The 18,022-nt window shown below is 38.0% G+C and overlaps 1 protein-coding gene across 1 annotated transcript; it reads right to left on the reverse strand.

Annotated features, from left to right (window-relative positions):
• Positions 1-7,247: 7,247 nt before the first annotated feature.
• LOC149147883 (uncharacterized) lies at positions 7,248-9,986 on the reverse strand. Its single transcript, XM_089441993.1, has 5 exons — positions 9,204-9,986; positions 9,045-9,110; positions 8,575-8,750; positions 7,688-7,932; positions 7,248-7,564 (listed from the first exon to the last, which is right to left on the reverse strand). Exons 1-5 carry the CDS (start codon positions 9,984-9,986, stop codon positions 7,248-7,250), a joined length of 1,587 nt encoding a protein of 528 aa, XP_089298119.1.
• Between the last annotated feature and the right edge of the window lie 8,036 nt (positions 9,987-18,022).

Consider the following 18,022-nt stretch of genomic DNA (forward strand, 5'->3'; position numbering starts at 1 on the left):
TACGAGCTTGAAAACAAATGTAAGTCAATTGATCTTTGCATTTGGAGTAAAATGAGGTTCCTCTTTTAGACTCTTGTCACCCCTATTATCTTATACCGATGTGGAGTTTGGGGTTGCAGTATATCTAGAGAGTCATGGAGAAAGATTGAGATGATTCAAAAATAATTCATAACCTACAACCTAAAGATCAAAGGAAATACTCTCTATCATATTCTCTTGAGCAAAGTTGGTCTATCCCTCATTGAAATTACGATTATGTTTAGATATGTGATGTATAAGAAAAAGTTTTACAACATGGAATCTAAGAGACTCCCAAAAATTGCTTCTAACTTTAGTCAAAACCCCACCTTCACCTCAAGCATGGGTGGCATAAGGATGCCCAGTCTTGGCTCAACCATTGGGGGATTAAGGAGGAGATAATCATGAGAAGTAAGGATAGTGTGAAAGATACTATTACCTCCAATTTTAAGGACAGGTTGTGGGATGATAAGGAGTTGGAGGGTAAAAGGGAGCTAAGATACTATAAGAAGGTGATCAACCCCACCCTTGATAACCAGAATTATCTCTCTATTTTCTCCAATGCTAAAAAAAAAAATAAGCATTGCTAGGATAATAACTAATTCACATGAGCTTTGAAGTGAAACTGGGCAGTGGTCTACTCCCAAGACTCCATAAGACGATAGAATCTATCAGATTTGTGATACTAAGAAGGTGGAAGATGAAAAACACTTCCTTTTAGACTGCTCAGCTCTTACTCACATTCGCTTTAAATTCCCTAACATCTACCACACTTCCAATCTTCTTGACTTATTAAGCCAACCCAACTATAGCGATCTTGGAGCACTTCTTCCCCTCTCTTTGATCATAGAAACAAGATTTTGAAGAATCGCAATTAGATTCTTCTTCTTTTCTTAAGGTGCAATAGGCTGCATTGGTGTTAGTGGATGTTAATCATCATCATCATCAATATAATATTATATAATAACACAATTTTATATTAATATATAATATAATAACCATAAATATATAATTATACAATTATATGACTTTTATTATTTATATAGCTATTAATATTGAGAAATAGTTGGGTTTTAATAAGATACACTTAATAATTACTAATGTGGTTGGTATATGCCTATCTGCTTATATCAATCACATTTACTAATGTGGTTTTATATGTCAACCACATTAGTAAATGTGGTTGTGCTAATTCATACATCATTTAAATAAATTTAAAAGTTGGGGAAATAAATGGAAAATAATTAATAATATATTAGAAATAAAAATTAAAGTGAGAGAAAATCATAATTAAAAATATTATTATAATGATAAAAATATAAGTAATAATATTATAGTAATATTTAATTGATTGATTAAAAAAATATTATTTAATTAATTGATTAAAAAATATTAATTATTTATTAATAAATGGGGTAGATAAATTCAAACATTAAATGTTCAAATAAATAATAAAAATAAAAATTAATAATAACATAATAGATTGAATAATAGTGAAATATGATAACGAAACTCTGAGGCTCCGGTCTGAGATGGCAATGATTAGGGTTTGCGCAAACGTTTTACTGAATGTCGCTGCGTCGGTTCCCAAATTCGCCGTAGGGGCCGAAGGTGCTTCAGAGCTTGGGGAAACGGTGCTCGCTGTTGAGAGGGCGGCCTTTCTGCAATCAATCTCAGAGAAATGGACGGCAAATCGAAGATTAATGGTTCAAACACACCCAGAAATGTGCGGCTACACGGGTATGGGGTTCCCTGTTTCAAGGATTTGCGTGAGTATGGATGGGCATCGTAATACAAGCCCACAGAACGAATGCGGGGCGAATACAACAACGGCAGATCCCTCTTCGGCGTGGACAAATGAGGAGGTTTTCCATGCGCAGAAGATTGAGGTTATCAAATGCGTCCCTGAACAAAAAGGTGTGCATGAAGTATGGTGTTTAGATGCCAGGCATAGTCAACCCCTGAGCGCACAAGGAATCGGCAGGGGAAGTATGCATATTGCAGATAACCCCTTTCCTACACCACGCGGGAACAAACCCTGCAGTTTTGGCCTAGATCTTTACGATCTAGCCTCTATCCAAGCACAGGTCGACCCTAGGCAGCAGCCCGAAGGCTTCAATCATAGATCGGGTCGAACTCCTGCAGATCTTGACATGCAAAAGGAAAAACGAGCAAAATCAGGGCCAGATCTGGAAGTTTGCCTACAACCAGAGCAGGTAAAAACTTTTTGTTTTCAGATTCTGATTAAACCCCCACAGGGGAAAACTCGTTTAGTATGGGTCCATGCAGGAAGCACTTCTCTGCAGTTGAAACAACAAATCTGGGCAAAAATGGGATATCCTGTGCAGATCCAACACCTGGTTAGTGGTAGGCGGTCACTCCAGGACTGTAGATCGATGGAAAGCTATGAGATTGGGCCAGGATCCATTATTACTTTAAACTTCAGATTGAGAGGAGGGGCTCCACCTCAAGGACAGCAAAACGGAGACAAGGGAAAAAAAACTGCATCCTACAAAAACATTCTTCAGGGCAGCAGAGACGCAGGGCCATCTTCAGATCCAAGCAGAAACGTACCCAGGCCATACATTGTAGATCAGGCAGAACAAACCCCAACCTTAAATCTAGATACTACAGGGCTTGACGATTTCGTCAAATCCTATGAAACACAAGCTCTAATCTGCCGATTTAACAGCTATTGGCCCAAACCCTTGGATCTATTCCATTGGATTTTTACCAGATGCACCATGGAATGTGAGATTCACCTATGTTCTAAGGGGTTTTTTATCGTAAAATTTACATCCCAGGAAGTCAGAGATACAGTCATCAGCACAGGGCCATGGTTCTGGGGAACTTCGGGGCTGTTTATGACCCCATGGTTTCCAGATTTTGATCCAAACAAAATGACTGTAACCAAAATGCCAGTCTGGGTCAGACTATACAATCTTCCTTTGCACTTCTGGAACGATCGAGTTTTGGAAGGAATTGGAAACAGTATAGGGAAATACATTAAAACAGATCTGGAAAGGATTGATGATAGGGTCTATACTTTCGCACGTAATTGTGTGGAAGTAGATTTAAGTAAAGGGCTGCCGGACAGTATAAGGCTGATCTACAAACAACAAAACTGGCAGCAAGTACTAGATTATGAAAACACCGCCTTCCGATGCAGGCTATGTAGGCAGACAGGACACCTGCAAAGCACATGCCCAGAAGCAAAGAAAACCAACAAGAAGCAGAAAGGGAAGCAGAAGAAAGGATGGCAATTCTCACCTCCAGATTCTGAGGAAGAAGAGTCAGAAGCAGAGGAGGAAGTGACCCCTGCAGAGAAGACTGAGATATCACAAGAAATGGAGAATCAGAAGGGAACCAGTTCGCAGGACAAGACAGAGATGACAAGGGTGGATCCAAGCATGGGAGGCATCAAACGTCATCACCACTCTGATACTTCAGACTCAGACAAAGAAACCATCCCACAGAATGCAGAAACACAGATAGTCATAGCTTCGATCGAACCCTCTCAAGGAGAGTGGCGTAAGGTCGAAAAGAAAAAGGGGAGAAAAACTTGAAGCGCGAATCTCACTTGCAGCCGGAATTTTTGTTATGTTTCTCTTTTTCTCTCTCTCTCCTCTCTTCACATTTCTCTTTTTTCTTTTGCACGTTAGCCTCCTAACGTTGCGGGGGTGCGAAAGCACTCGAGCCTTAGTGGCAGATGCTAGACTTGTAACTTTCATTATTCTTTTAATAAAAGTTACTGCTTTTTCCTTTGGAAAAAATAGATTGAATAATAGAACAATGTTGGCCAGTAACAAAAATCTTCGGAAATGCTCTATCTGGCTTTGGAAAAATTATTATTACTATTTAATTGCATTAATATTACAGATTGGATTTTCATTCGCATATGTTTATTAAGTTATCAATATATATTTTTGATGGCCCAGCCCCGACGTGTGCAAACGTGTGGAAGTTTTGACGTGTGTATCTGGAACCACGCCAACACTTACAGGCCCTCTCGACCCTTCGGCGATCAAACTCGATTTAAGTTGGTTGTCACGTCCAAGTGTGATGTTATTAAATCCCCGTATCGGTTGCAATCTGTGGGTTTTTAATTTTTTTGTCCCTCCTCTCCGGTTGAGGGTTACCACCTGTCGGTTCTACCGGTCTCCTCGTTCCCGCCTCTTGCTAAACCCTACTCCTCGGGTTTTATGTCACTTTTCCATTTCACCGTGTTTGCTTTTGGGCTCTGCTCTGTCGAGGTATTTGTTTTCCTGGAGGTTAACTGTGCATCTGTATGCTGCTCCGTTGGGGTTTTCCGGCGGGTTATTGTGCTCGTGGTTGAGCTCTACTCCATTATGGTTGTCGCGCCTTCGGGCTTCTCTTCTGTGTGGATGAATTCCCAGGCGAATGTTAACCCTGTTGCTCCTCTGCTCTGTTCGATGGTGGGTTTGGTAATTTTTGTGAGCAGTTTCCGTTACACAGGTTGTTTCTCGGCTTTGGCATCTAATTGTTTGCAACTGTGACAGGGTTTCTTTAGCTCTGGTGCTTCCGGTTCGATGCATTGGTCCTCGCCCCCAAGGTAACAATGGCTCTATGCTTCACTCTGCATCTTTTTCTGTTACAGTTCCTTACGTTACTGCTCCTTGTCTCAGGCCTGGTTCATTTGTTTCGATTTTGTTGTGTCGACTTGTCAATTACGGGTAAGCACTGTGGCTTCCGTGGCTCTCTCTGTCTGTTATGTCTTTGTTTTTCGTTCTCCTTGCTCTGTTCTAACCCTCGCTCACTTTCCTTGCAGGTCGTTGGGATGGTTGGCCGCTGAGGGTTTGTCCGCTCTCAATCTTCGAACCCCAATCGGTCTCTCAAACGGGTAGGATCTTTTCCCGACAGTAGTTTGATGGTCAGGTTATAGAGGGTTCGAGAATCTTGTTCTGGTTCTGTTTTAGCTACAATGCTTAAGTCGTAATTTGATTGTGTTTCATTCTGCGTCTGTGGCTTGGATAGCCTTCTCTATTGTAATAATTTGAACACTATGCTTTGAAAAAGTTTATCACTGGCCGAATGCTGTTTGCTCAGGAGGTTTTGTAATATATTGGGTTTGCAATAACGATGGATGCGAAACTATGTTCTCTTCCTTTGTGTTCTGTATTTATGTTAATTTATAAATAGAATGGAACAAGTGGTGTTTTCTCAGTACCTGAGTGTTATCGCGACGGTTGTATGGTTCTTCCCTTTGTTAACTGGGTGTGTTTGTCTGCAGCAACACTTTCTACGACCGTTAGTGTTTCTTCACTTTCTGTGTGCCGTAAAATGACTCTGTAGCAATATCTGCTTGTCTTCTCGGGTCCTATTGCAGCTTAGTAGTTTGTCGTTTCAAGTGTGTTTCTAAAACATACAGAAAGAATATGAATGTGTACAGAATAAAAAAACAATGGATTGTTGGCAAAAGTAAAAGTATTTGATTGCTTGTATTACAGAGGTGTTATTTGCTGTATCTCTTTTTTTGTGTGCTGGAGGTTCTCCCCTTTTCATTTTTTTTTCTCTGTTTTTAATACACGGAGAGCATAACTGCTTTCCTGTTCGATTGAACTGTCCAACCAGAACTTTTACAACTGCCAGCCAGTTTCTTTTAATAAAATGTTAACTAACTGCTATTTATCTCCTAAGTTAAAACAACTTACAATTGTAATGCTATGGTCTCTAACGACCTTCTGGGAAATGAAACAAATAATAATTAAAAAGAAAACAACAACAACAAGTCTAATGACCTGTCCAGCTAAGCGTGTAATATTTGATTGCTTTTGTTCTCCTTACGAGACAGTCAACCGCTTTCTGTCTCCTCAGAGCTGGATGCTCCTGCATCAGGCTCCCGGGGTGGCAAAAGGTCATGGCTCCGTTCCATGAGGTTGTCGACAGAATAGCCTGCTTTCTGTATCTGCGTTGCGTTAAGCCACAAACTGTCCTCTATTGGACGGTTCTTCCACTTGACTAAATATCGCAGATATTCTTTCCTGCGCGTGCGCCTAGCTACCTGTGTGTCAACAATCCTGTCGATCTCAAGGGGTTGTGCCGTTGGCATCTGCCTCATCCATGAACTTTCCTCACAACTGGTGTCCCGTGGTGGCTGTGCTGCTGCATTATCTTCCGGATCAGCGACATAAGGGAACAGATCTGCCACGTTGAAAATGGGAGAAATACCAATCCCTGGTGGCAACTGTAGCTCATAGGCATTCGCAGAAAATTTGCGAATGATTTTACAGGGACCGATCTTCTTAAATTTCAACTTGCTGTACTCCCATTTTGGAAACCGCTCCTTTCGTAAATACGCAAGGACTTCATCTCCAATGTTGAACTGAACTTCCCGACGCTTTGAATCAGCTCGCTGTTTATACCTTTGACTGTTGTCCTGTAATTTCAGCTTGACCTGCTCATGTAAGTTGCTCATTGCTTGGGCGAAATCTTCTCCATCAGCACTTCGTTTTTCGAGCTTCCCCAAATCTCGTAATTCATGCACTCCGCGTGGATGCATGCCGTACAAAATCTGGAAAGGACTATAACCAGTACTGCGATTAGGTGAATCGTTATATGCGAATTCCGCCTGAGCTAGTACACGATCCCACGTCCGGGAATTTTCACCTGTTAAACTCCGAAGTAAGTTTCCCAGACTCCTGTTTACAACTTCCGTCTGACCATCAGTCTGCGGATGATAAGCGGAGCTGAACTGTAACTGGGTGTTCAATTTTTTCCACAGGGTTCGCCAAAAATGACCGGTGAACTTTACATCCTTGTCAGAGATAATGGACCTTGGAAGTCCATGTAGTCGAACGATCTCAGTAAAAAACAGATGTGCTATATAAGTAGCATCACTGGTTTTCTTGCAAGGTACAAAGTGTGCCATCTTTGAAAATCGATCTACCACAACCATTACTGAATCAAAGCCCCGCTGTGTCTTAGGCAAACCCAGAACAAAATCCATGCTGATGGAGTCCCACGGTCGGCTTGGAATGGGTAATGGTAAATAAAGACCTGTATTCTGACTGTGACCCTTTGCCAGTTGACAAACTTTGCATCTACTCACGTACCTCTGCACATCCCGCTGCAATTTTGGCCAAAAATAGAAATGCCGTACCTGAGCAATCGTCTTGTCTATACCAAAGTGTCCAGCCAGACCCCCACTATGCTTTTCTTGAATAATGTTCTCTCGCATGGAGCAGTTGGGAATACATAATTTTCCCCCCTTAAACAAGCAACCCTTCCTGTAAATTGTAATCCAACCACAGGCTACTGTTTCTCAACAGAGGGTTTTGGCAAGCCTCATAGGCCTCCTTAAAATCTGCATCTGTTTGATACAGTTCCCTCAGGTGCTCAAAGCCTAAAACCTGCATCGTACTTTCCTGTAAGAGTAGGGTCCTCCTACTTAGTGCATCTGCCACCTTATTCGCTTGCCCACTAATATGTTTTAGTAAAAATGTGAAATTCTGTAGGTACTCAACCCATGTTGCATGCTTATGGTTCAATTTATGCTGCTGCATAATGTACTGTAACGCAGAGTTATCTGTAAATAGAACAAACTCATTACCTAATAGATAATGTCTCCAATGCTTTAACGCCTGTATAATTGCATAGAATTCTTTGTCATAGGTTGAGTATTTCTGTCTACTCTCGTTCAGCTTTTCACTGAAATAAGCGACTGGTCTGTCCTCCTGACTAAGTACTGCCCCAATGGCTGTACCACTGGCATCGCAACGAACTTGAAAGAGTTTGTTGAAGTCAGGTAGCCTCAATATCGGTCTTTCGGTAATCTTCCTCTTCAAAATTTGAAAACCACTTTCTGCTGCTTCGGTCCAGTGAAAAGGCTGATTTGCCTTCTTGATCGTATCCAGCATAGGTGCGCAGATCTCGCTGAAATTCCTGATGAATTTCCTGTAAAAACTTGCTAGTCCGTGGAAACTTCAGACTTCAAATAAAATTTTTGGAGAGGGCCAGCTAACTATAGCTGCCACCTTTTCTGGGTCCATCTTCAGTTCATTTTCTGCAATTACGAAACCCAAGTACACTAACTCCCGCTGAAAAAAAGTACACTTTTTCAGATTGATCAGCAGCTTGTTTTGCTGCAGCTTCCTCAACACACTTCGAACATGCTTGAAATGTTCTTCCTTAGTCTTACTAAAAATCAGAATATCATCCAAATAAACTATTACGAACTTCCCAATGAATTCCTTCAGCACCTCATTCATCAGGCGCATGAACGTGCTGGGAGCATTGCTCAACCCAAATGGCATCACCAGCCACTCATATAAGCCTTCACGCATTTTGAAAGCTGTCTTCCACTCATCTCCTTCCCGAATTCGGATCTGGTGATATCCACTCTTCAAGTCAATCTTCGAGAAATAAGCTGCCCCGCTCAAACAGTCCATCATATCGTCCATTCTCGGTAAGGGAAACCTGTACCTAACAGTAATTTTGTTAATGGCTCTGGAATCTGTGCACATTCGCCATTCTCCTCCCTTCTTTGGAGCCAAAACGGTTGGTACTGCACAGGGGCTCATGCTTTCTCTAATCAACCCTTTGTCCAACAACTCCTGGACCTGTTTCATGATTTCTTCATGGTCCTTAGGACTCATACGATAAGCTGCTTTGTTTGGCAGACTTTCCCCTGGTATAAAGTCAATACAGTGACTAATACCTCTCCTGGGTGGTAGTTCATCTGGAAGGTCATCCACCACGATGTCTCCAAATTCCTGCAACATCTTTTGAATTTCTTCAGGCAAATATGAAATCTGTGTATGCAATACCACTGCCTTTGGTCTTCTTATGACATCGAAATTTACCTCACTGTCCTCAATCTGTTTTATAAATTCCTTTCCCCCCATCAATAGTGCTTTTACTCCGCTGGTTTCAGCTGCACTTTCCTCTTTGATGGGTACAAGCGTATGCTTGATCCCATCTTTGATGAATTTATAACAATTTGTTTTTCCTTCATGAACTGCGCTTCTATCAAATTGTCAGGGTCGTCCTAGCAGTATATTACAGACATCCATGGGCATAACGTCGCAGATAATCTTATCCTTATACCTGCCTATCTGAAACTCCACCTCACACTGTTCATCAACTAACAGTTGATGTCCTTTCTGCAGCCATGACACTTTGTAGGGGGTGGGGTGCTTCAATTTTTTTAATCCCAGCTTCTCCACCATCTCTACAGCCACTAAATTGTCGGTACTTCCACTGTCAATGATCAGTTTGCAGCACTTACCCTGTGACTTGCAAACAGTTCGGAACAAAGCCTTTCGCTGATCAGGTTCTGCAATTTCTTTTGCTGGTTTTAACAGCACCTTATTCAACACCAAAGCTTCACCTGTCTCTGGTGCGTTCTCCACTTCCTGAGGTGCTACCTCAACATCCTCTGACTGAGCAACATAAGTTCCTCTTCCACCTACCGGTTCACCTTCAGGACAGTCATACGACTTGTGTCCCAACTTGTGGCAACGATAGCACTGGACAGTTCCCTTGCCCCGACCATTTCCTCGCCCTCGCTGAGTTGGTCGTCCTCCTCTAGTGCCATTGTCCTTTTCTGTTGTGCCAGCAGACTTAGAACTGCTGCCTTCTTCACTTGAACCTGTACCTCTGCCTCTACCAAAAACCTTACCTTTCCCCCTACCAGTTCCACCTCCTCTCCTGGCATTTTGCTTCCGGTTAATTTTCTCCTCTGCCTTCAGTGCAAACTGGTAAGCTTCATCCAACGTTCGGGGTGAGAGGATACCGATTTCATCCAGTATTTCCCCCCTCAAACCATTCACAAATCTGGCTGTTTTTTCTGGGGTATCTTCCACATACCCTGCTCGCAAATTCAACTTATAAAATTCCTCTGTAAATTCCTTAACAGTCATCCCTCTTTGTTTCAAGTTCTGCACCTGTCTGTACAACATAATCTGATAGTCTTTCGGCAGAAATTTTTCCTTCAATTTTGCCTCCATTCTGGCCCATTTCTTTATAGGTTGTTTGTGTAGCCTCTTCCTTTCCGCCTGAACGCTGTCCCACCACAAGGACGCATGTCCTTTCAGCTTGGTGGCGGCGAACTTCACCTGTTTGTCCTCACTGGTTTCCTCAAATTCAAAATATTTATTTACTTCACTTAACCAATCCAGTAACACGTCTGCAGACAGACTCCCGTCATAAGTGGGTAGCTCATGCTTTGGCTTATGACTGGACATCAACACTGACTTTAATAACCAGAATTCCGGTGTCACCCCTTCAAACTCATCTTCTGGTTCTACCACATCTTCATCACTATCATTGCTGGGTCTCTCCTTCCCCCAGCTTCCACCACTGCCAATCTCTCACGCAAAGCGCGAATCTCCTCACGGAGTTCCTCTTCTGCTATCCTCCAGACTGCTCTTCCTCTTCCTCTTCCTCTTCTGCCAACCTCCATTTGCTCCTACTCAACAAACCTTGCTCTGATACCACTTTTGATGGCCTAGCCCCCGACGTGTGCAAACGTGTGGAAGTTTTGACGTGTGTATCTGGAACCACGCCAACACTTACAGGCCCTCTCGACCCTTCGGCGATCAAACTCGATTTAAGTTGGCTGTCACGTCCAAGTGTGATGTTATTAAATCCCCGTATCGGTTGCAATCTGTGGGTTTTTAATTTTTTTGTCCCTCCTCTCCGGTTGAGGGTTACCACCTGTCGGTTCTACCGGTCTCCTCGTTCCCGCCTCTTGCTAAACCCTACTCCTCGGGTTTTATGTCACTTTGCCATTTCACCGTGTTTGCTTTTGGGCTCTGCTCTGTCGAGGTATTTGTTTTCCTGGAGGTTAACTGTGCATCTGTATGCTGCTCCGTTGGGGTTTTCCGGCGGGTTATTGTGCTCGTGGTTGAGCTCTACTCCGTTATGGTTGTCGCGCCTTCGGGCTTCTCTTCTGTGTGGATGAATTCCCAGGCGAATGTTAACCCTGTTGCTCCTCTGCTCTGTTCGATGGTGGGTTTGGTAATTTTTTGTGAGCAGTTTCCGTTACACAGGTTGTTTCTCGGCTTTGGCATCTAATTGTTTGCAACTGTGATACGGTTTCTTTAGCTCTGGTGCTTCTGGTTCGATGCGTTGGTCCTCGCCCCCAAGGTAATAATGGATCTATGCTTCACTCTGCATCTTTTTCTGTTACAGTTCCTTACGTTACTGCTCCTTGTCTCAGGCCTGGTTCATTTGTTTCGATTCTGTTGTGTCGACTTGTCAATTACGGGTAAGCACTGTGGCTTCTGTGGCTCTCTCCGTCTGTTATGTCTTTGTTTTTCGTTCTCCTTGCTCTGTTCTAACCCTCGCTCACTTTCCTTGCAGGTCGTTGGGATGGTTGGCCGCTGAGGGTTTGTCCGCTCCCAATCTTCGAACCCCAACCTGTCTCTCAAACGGGTAGGATCTTTTCCCGACCGTAGTTTGGTGGTCAGGTTATGGAGGGTTCAGAGGTCTTGGTCCTGGTTCTGTTTTAGCTGCAATGTTAAAGTCGTAATTGCCTGTGTTTCCTTCTGCGTTCTGTGGCTTGTATAGCCTGCTCTGTTGTAATAATTTGAACACTATGCTTTGAAAAAGTTTATCACTGGCCGAATGTTGTTTGCTCGGGAGGTTTTGTAATATATTGGGTTTGCAATAACGATGGATGCGAAACTATGTTCTCTTCCTTTGCGTTCTGTATTTATGTTAATTTACAAATAGAATGGAACAAGTGGTGTTATCGCGACGGTTGTATGGTTCTTCCCTTTGTTAACTGGGTGTGTTTGTCTGCAGCAACACTTTCTGCGACCGTTAGTGTTTCTTCACTTTCTATGTGCCGTAAAATGACACTGTAGCAATATCTGCTTGTCTTCTCGGGTCCTATTGCAGCTTAGTAGTTTGTCGTTTCAAGTGCGTTTCTAAAACATACAGAAAGAATATGAATGTGTACAGAACAAAAAAACAATGGATTGTTGGCAAAAGTATAAAGTATTTGATTGCTTGTATTATAGAGGTGTTATTTGTTGTATCTCTTTTTTTGTGTGCCGGAGGTTCTCCCCTTTAAATTTCTTTTTCTCTGTTTTTAATACACGGAGAGCATAACTGCTTTCCTGTTCCGTTGAACTGTCCAACCAGAACTTTTACAACTGCCAGCCAGTTTCTTTTAATAAAATGTTAACTAATTGCTATTTATCTCCTAAGTTAAAACAACTTACAATTGTAATGCTATGGTCTCTAACGACCTTCTGGGAAATGAAACAAATAATAATTAAAAAGAAAACAACAACAACAAGTCTAATGACCTGTCCAGCTAAGCGTGTAATCTTTGATTGCTTTTGTTCTCCTTACAAGACAGTCAACCGCTTTCTGTCTCCTTGGAGTTGGATGCTCCTGCATCAATTTTTATTATGTATTTCCCAAAAGAATCCAGATCTAACACGAATCCAGAATCCTCCTGTTACTTACCAAGAACAGGACAACTACCATTTAAACCATGTGATTAAAAAAATATTATTAATTTAGAACCATTCCCATCGATTTCTCCCATTAAACTATATAATTAAGAATTATTATGACGTTACAACCATTACAATCGGTTTCTTTGTCGTCCCAACTATGTTGACGCTCGTTGATTTGGAATTCAGAAATACCATTAATTTTAATGCTTTTTAAACTGAATCCCATCCGTTTATGGGATGACGTGAAAGTTACAGCTGATGTGACGTGTATCATTATATTAAAGTTCTGATGTACGAAGTCAGCAGTGAATATCATATTCTAATATGAAAAAGTTTATCAAGTTAAGATCAATATGGCGCAGTCAATATCATCACCTAATATGAAAAAGAAGCTGATGAATGAATTATATTATAATTCATTCCCCATTAACAGGTTTAGAGGGTACCAAAGTCCATATGAAAAGCATTATCTTTTTGCTACTTCAACCCAAAATTTCGTCGATGTTGATGGATGATCTATCTGGTGAGAGGGTTCCTAAAAAATAAATAAATAATCATTTTATAGTTTTAAAATTAAACAGCATGTTATTTAGTCAAAAGAAATACAGACATAGCGTGCGCAATCAATATATTAGTTATAGATTAAGTGCGACCAACCATCTTAAAACACATTTAAAAAATATTAAAACATGTGTTGGAATCTTTTTATTGTTTTTCATAATTTATAGATCAGAAATAGATATGTAAAGATTGACATGAATTTGTTCGGCATTGATAGATCGCCATTGATATGCAGAGCTTGAACATAATTTATAGCAATAAAGTCACGTAGGGGTAAATTGTTTCTTATAAGTAATTTAGTTTATATTTATAAATGGTTCAATAATTACAAAACATCTAAAATGTTTATTAGTTTAATTATATTGGTAATTAAATCCGGTAACAAAATTTAATTGAAATTTTGATTTTTAATATATATATATATATATATTTTGGTTGAGAAATATTCTTAATATGAATAAAATTGGTTAAAGTTGTTAAAATTTTTGTCTAGTTTAATATATACGGTATATTAATTTTATTGGTTGACAAACACTTCTAATATTAATAAAATTCGTCAAAGTTATTGAAAATTTTGTGGGTTTAATATATACTATGTGTTTGATTTAAATTTGTACTTTTTCTAAATGAATAACTAATGTTAGTATTTAGGATATATTATCACAGATTTTATAATGTTATATATTAGTATAGCCACATTTACCAATATAGTTGATATAGTTGTTATTTTCCATATCAATAAATGTGGTTATGCTATTAATTAGCAATTATCCTTAAAGGTGCAAAAACAAACTGAAGGAATAGAAGATTTGAGAAGATCATCTTCGAAAACCAAACTACTAAATATAAAAACTCTTATTTATAATAGAATAAATATTAGATGAAGATTATATATAAAATATTTGAGAAAACTTTGTTGATTCTTGATTTCAAATTGGATGGCATAAATGCATTTATACATAGCAATGTGCTTCTATATAAAGATTGGTTGTAGTGCTTGGCTTTACCATTGATGCATGACAAATTTTTGTCATGGTAAGAATATGACAACATAAGCATTCACAACGTGAATCCAAATATTCTTTGTTGATACATGATGCAATCTACACCACCAAAGTTTGGGAGCCAATTATGCTAATTAAACTATTGAATAAAGACTTTATAAGAGAGTGAACTACAAATATAGATCACACTAAGAGTCGATTCACTCTAACAAAAGAATGGGATGTGGCAATGGCTATAATATACATCTTCCACTGAGAAGAAGAAAGATCATCTTAGTGGCATGAATAGACATATGAATATCCTATAATATTTCTCATCCTTAATATATACACAAACCAATGAATGATTAAGACGTCTAAAAATATTTTTTTTGAAGTGAAAAATCCATCATTATAAAAGACATTATGTCCCAGTTCCCAATTTAACTGCACCAACTTGAAAAGTGCAATAGAAGTCTTTTGGCTCTCCACAAAGTCCATTTCCACCATGTTTTGCTAAATACCAACAATCCCATGGAATATGGTTTTGCATTGCATTTTGCTATTGTCTGATACAATTTTGGGATGCTTTATGTTCTAATTACCCTAGGAACCAAAAAATAAAAATGGAAAGAGTAAAAAATAGACCTGTTATAGGGGCAGAGATGAAATTCAATGGAATATCAAAGCCTATCTCAGACAAAAGCACATGCCTCAAGAACGTGAAAAGGTTGTAGAGGTGATCCACTTTATTTCTTTATGAAAATGTGTTCAATTAAATGCATAAATCTATGGACAACTGCATAAAGGCTATAATGCTTCACTGAGTGGTCCAACAGTGATTGGTTTGGTATGAGTAGATGTTAAAAAATAACCATCATCGTAGATGTTAAATGTAAAATTTGTGACATTGAAGTTTCAATACTCCGTGTATGGGGTTTGAGAGACATGGAGAGCAGCTAGAAGTGTGGGTTTTACACATGGAGAGCAAGTAGAAGCCTAAGAGGTACTTGCTTATTTTGTTTTTTTTTTCTTAAGTGTGCAAGGGCGTTTGATGCAGGTGTACTATAGCAGTGGTAATGGTTAAACCACCCCATTCAAGATTTATATAAAGTTTGATGTTTGCTTATTTTGTTTTTTTTTTTTTTTCTTAAGTGTGCAAGGGCGTTTGATGCCAGTGTACTATAGCAGTGGTAATGGTTAAACCACCCCATTCAAGATTTATATAAAGTTTGATGTTTGCTTATTTTGTTTTTTTTTTTTTTCTTAAGTGTGCAAGGGTGTTTGATGCAGGTGTACTATAGCAGTGTTAATGGTTAAACCACCTCATTCAATATTTATATAAAGTTTGATGTGATGATTTATATAAATTTTCATGTGATGTTTGTTTCATTACAGTGTAGTATTATGAGTATAGGAATTTATATAAAGTTTGAGGTGATGTTTGTTTCATTATTGTGTAGTATTATGAGTTTAAGAAGGAACATAGTCAGTTTTTAAGGTTTAGTAGAGGTTAAAGGTAAATAGAAAGTTTATAAATTTAGGTTTTAATAAGGTTTTGGGTATGTGATTCAAGTTCTATTTATTTAACTTTTAGATATGTTTTTTTGTTCATTATTTTGGGTAGTTTTTGTCTTTTTTTCATTTTATTGTCATTGTATTGCTATATTACATTATAGTACATCATGATTTTAGGACATAACTCATACACTCTTCTAGTAGGAAGATCTACTTCAAATGCCACAAAAATTCTATCAGTTTTTTATGTTAAGGCAATGTTCATCTCTACTACATGAGGTCACTACCACATGTCTTTAGCTCACTACTACTAGTACCTAAAGCTCACTCTCTAAATGATCCTATATCTGTTATAAATTGCTAACAATAAATAGATTTGGCGAAGGCCACTTGCCTAAATCTAGCTTGCAATGCCTAAACCACTACTCTAATTTTACTTGCAAAATACATTCATTTTATAAACATTTATAGTGCATTTGCTAGACACAATCAAATGATATGAATGTTGCAAAGAATTATCTCTATTAGTTTATTAAAGACATCAATCAAATGATATGAATGTTGCAAAAAATTATCTCTATTAGTTCATTAAAAACATCAAGACCCAGATAGAATCCAAAGAGTAAACAATCACTGAGAAAAGAAGAAAAATTCTCCATTGCTGAATTAAAAATAAAATGTACAACTTAATATTTCATAATATTTCTACTTCTCATAACACCTAAATATTCAAGTGCATTGAACTCTATTTTCTAAACAAAATCTTCATCATCCAAATGGTAGATGAAAGATAAAACCAATATTAAGTCATTCCAAAATAACTAGACAACAAATTTAATGTGGTCTTGAAACTTCAAAATATTTACACACATCCAGAGCAGTGGGCAAAGTCAATGCTAATACAACTTTTTGCAGTGTACTGGAATAAAGGTATTTAATGGTCCCATCTCAAGTCAAACCTTAGAAATGGCCGCAGTGAATATCATATTCTAATATGAAAAAGTTTATCAAGTTAAGATCAATATGGCTCAGTCAATATCATCACCTAATATGAAAAAAAAGTTGATGGAATGAATTATATTATAATTCCCCATTACCAAGTTTAGATGGTACCAAAGTCCATATGAAAAGCATTATCTTATTGCTACTTCAACCCAAAATTGCGTCGATGTTGATGGATGACCTATCTGCTGAGAGGGTTCCTAAAAAAAAAATCATTTTATATTTTTAAAATTAAACAGCATGTTATTTAGTCAAAAGAAATACAGACCTAGCATGCGCAATCAATATGTCACTTATAGATTAAGTGCGACCAACCATCTTAAAACACATTTAAAAAATATTAAAACATGTGTTAGAATCTTTTTATTGTTTTTCATAATTCATAGATCAGAAATAGATATGTAAAGATTGACATGAATTTGTTCGGCATTGATAGATCGCCATTGATATGCAGAGCTTGAAAATTCAGAGCTTGAAAATAATTTATAGTAATAAAGTCAGGTAGGGGTAAATTGTTTCTTATAAGTCTTTTAGTCTATATTTATAAATGGTTCAATAATTACAAAAAAAAATCTACAATGTTTATTAATTTAATTATATTGGTAATTAAATTTGATAATAATATTTAATTAAAATTTTGTTTTTAAAAATATTTATAATGTTTAAATATATATGGAATTATAAGTATATATGTTTTTTAATTTTATTGGTTGAGAAACATTTTTAATATGGATAAAATTGGTTAAAGTTATTAAAATTTTTGTATAGTTTAATATATACTATATATTAATTTTATTGGTTGATAAACACTCTTAATATGAATAAAATTCGTCAAAGTTATTGAAAATTTTGTGGGTTTAATATTCACTATGTGTTTGATTTAAATTTGTTCTTTTTCGAAATGAATAATTAATATTAGTATTTAGGGTATATTATCACAGATTTTATAATGTTATATATTAGTATAGCTACATTTACCAATATAGTTGATATAGTTGTTATTTTCCATATGAATAAATGTGGTTATGTTATTAACCAATTACCCTTAAAGGTGCAAGGACAAATTGAAGGAATAGAAGATTTGGGAAGATCATCTTCGAAAACCAAATTACTAAATATAAAAACTCTTATTTATAATAGAATAAACATTAGATGAATATTATTTATAAAATATTTGAGAAAACTTTGTTGATTCTTGATTTCAAATTGGATGGCATAAATGCATTTATACATACCAATGTGCTTCTATATAAAGATTTGTTGTAGTGCTTGGCTTTACCATTGATGCATGACAAATTTTTGTCATGGTAAGAATATGACAACATAAGCATTCACAACATGGATCCAAATATTCTTTGTTGATACATGATGCAATCTACACCACCAAAGTTTTGGAGCCAATTATACCAATTAAACTATTGAATAGAGACTTTATAAGAGAGTGAACTACAAATATAGATCACACCAAGAGTCGATTCACTCTAACAAAAGAATGGGATGTGGCAA

Source organism: Pinus tabuliformis, chromosome 9, assembly GCF_031772625.1.
Source record: "Pinus tabuliformis cultivar Carrire ecotype Pingquan chromosome 9, CPIR1, whole genome shotgun sequence".
NCBI lineage: Eukaryota > Viridiplantae > Streptophyta > Pinopsida > Pinales > Pinaceae > Pinus > Pinus tabuliformis.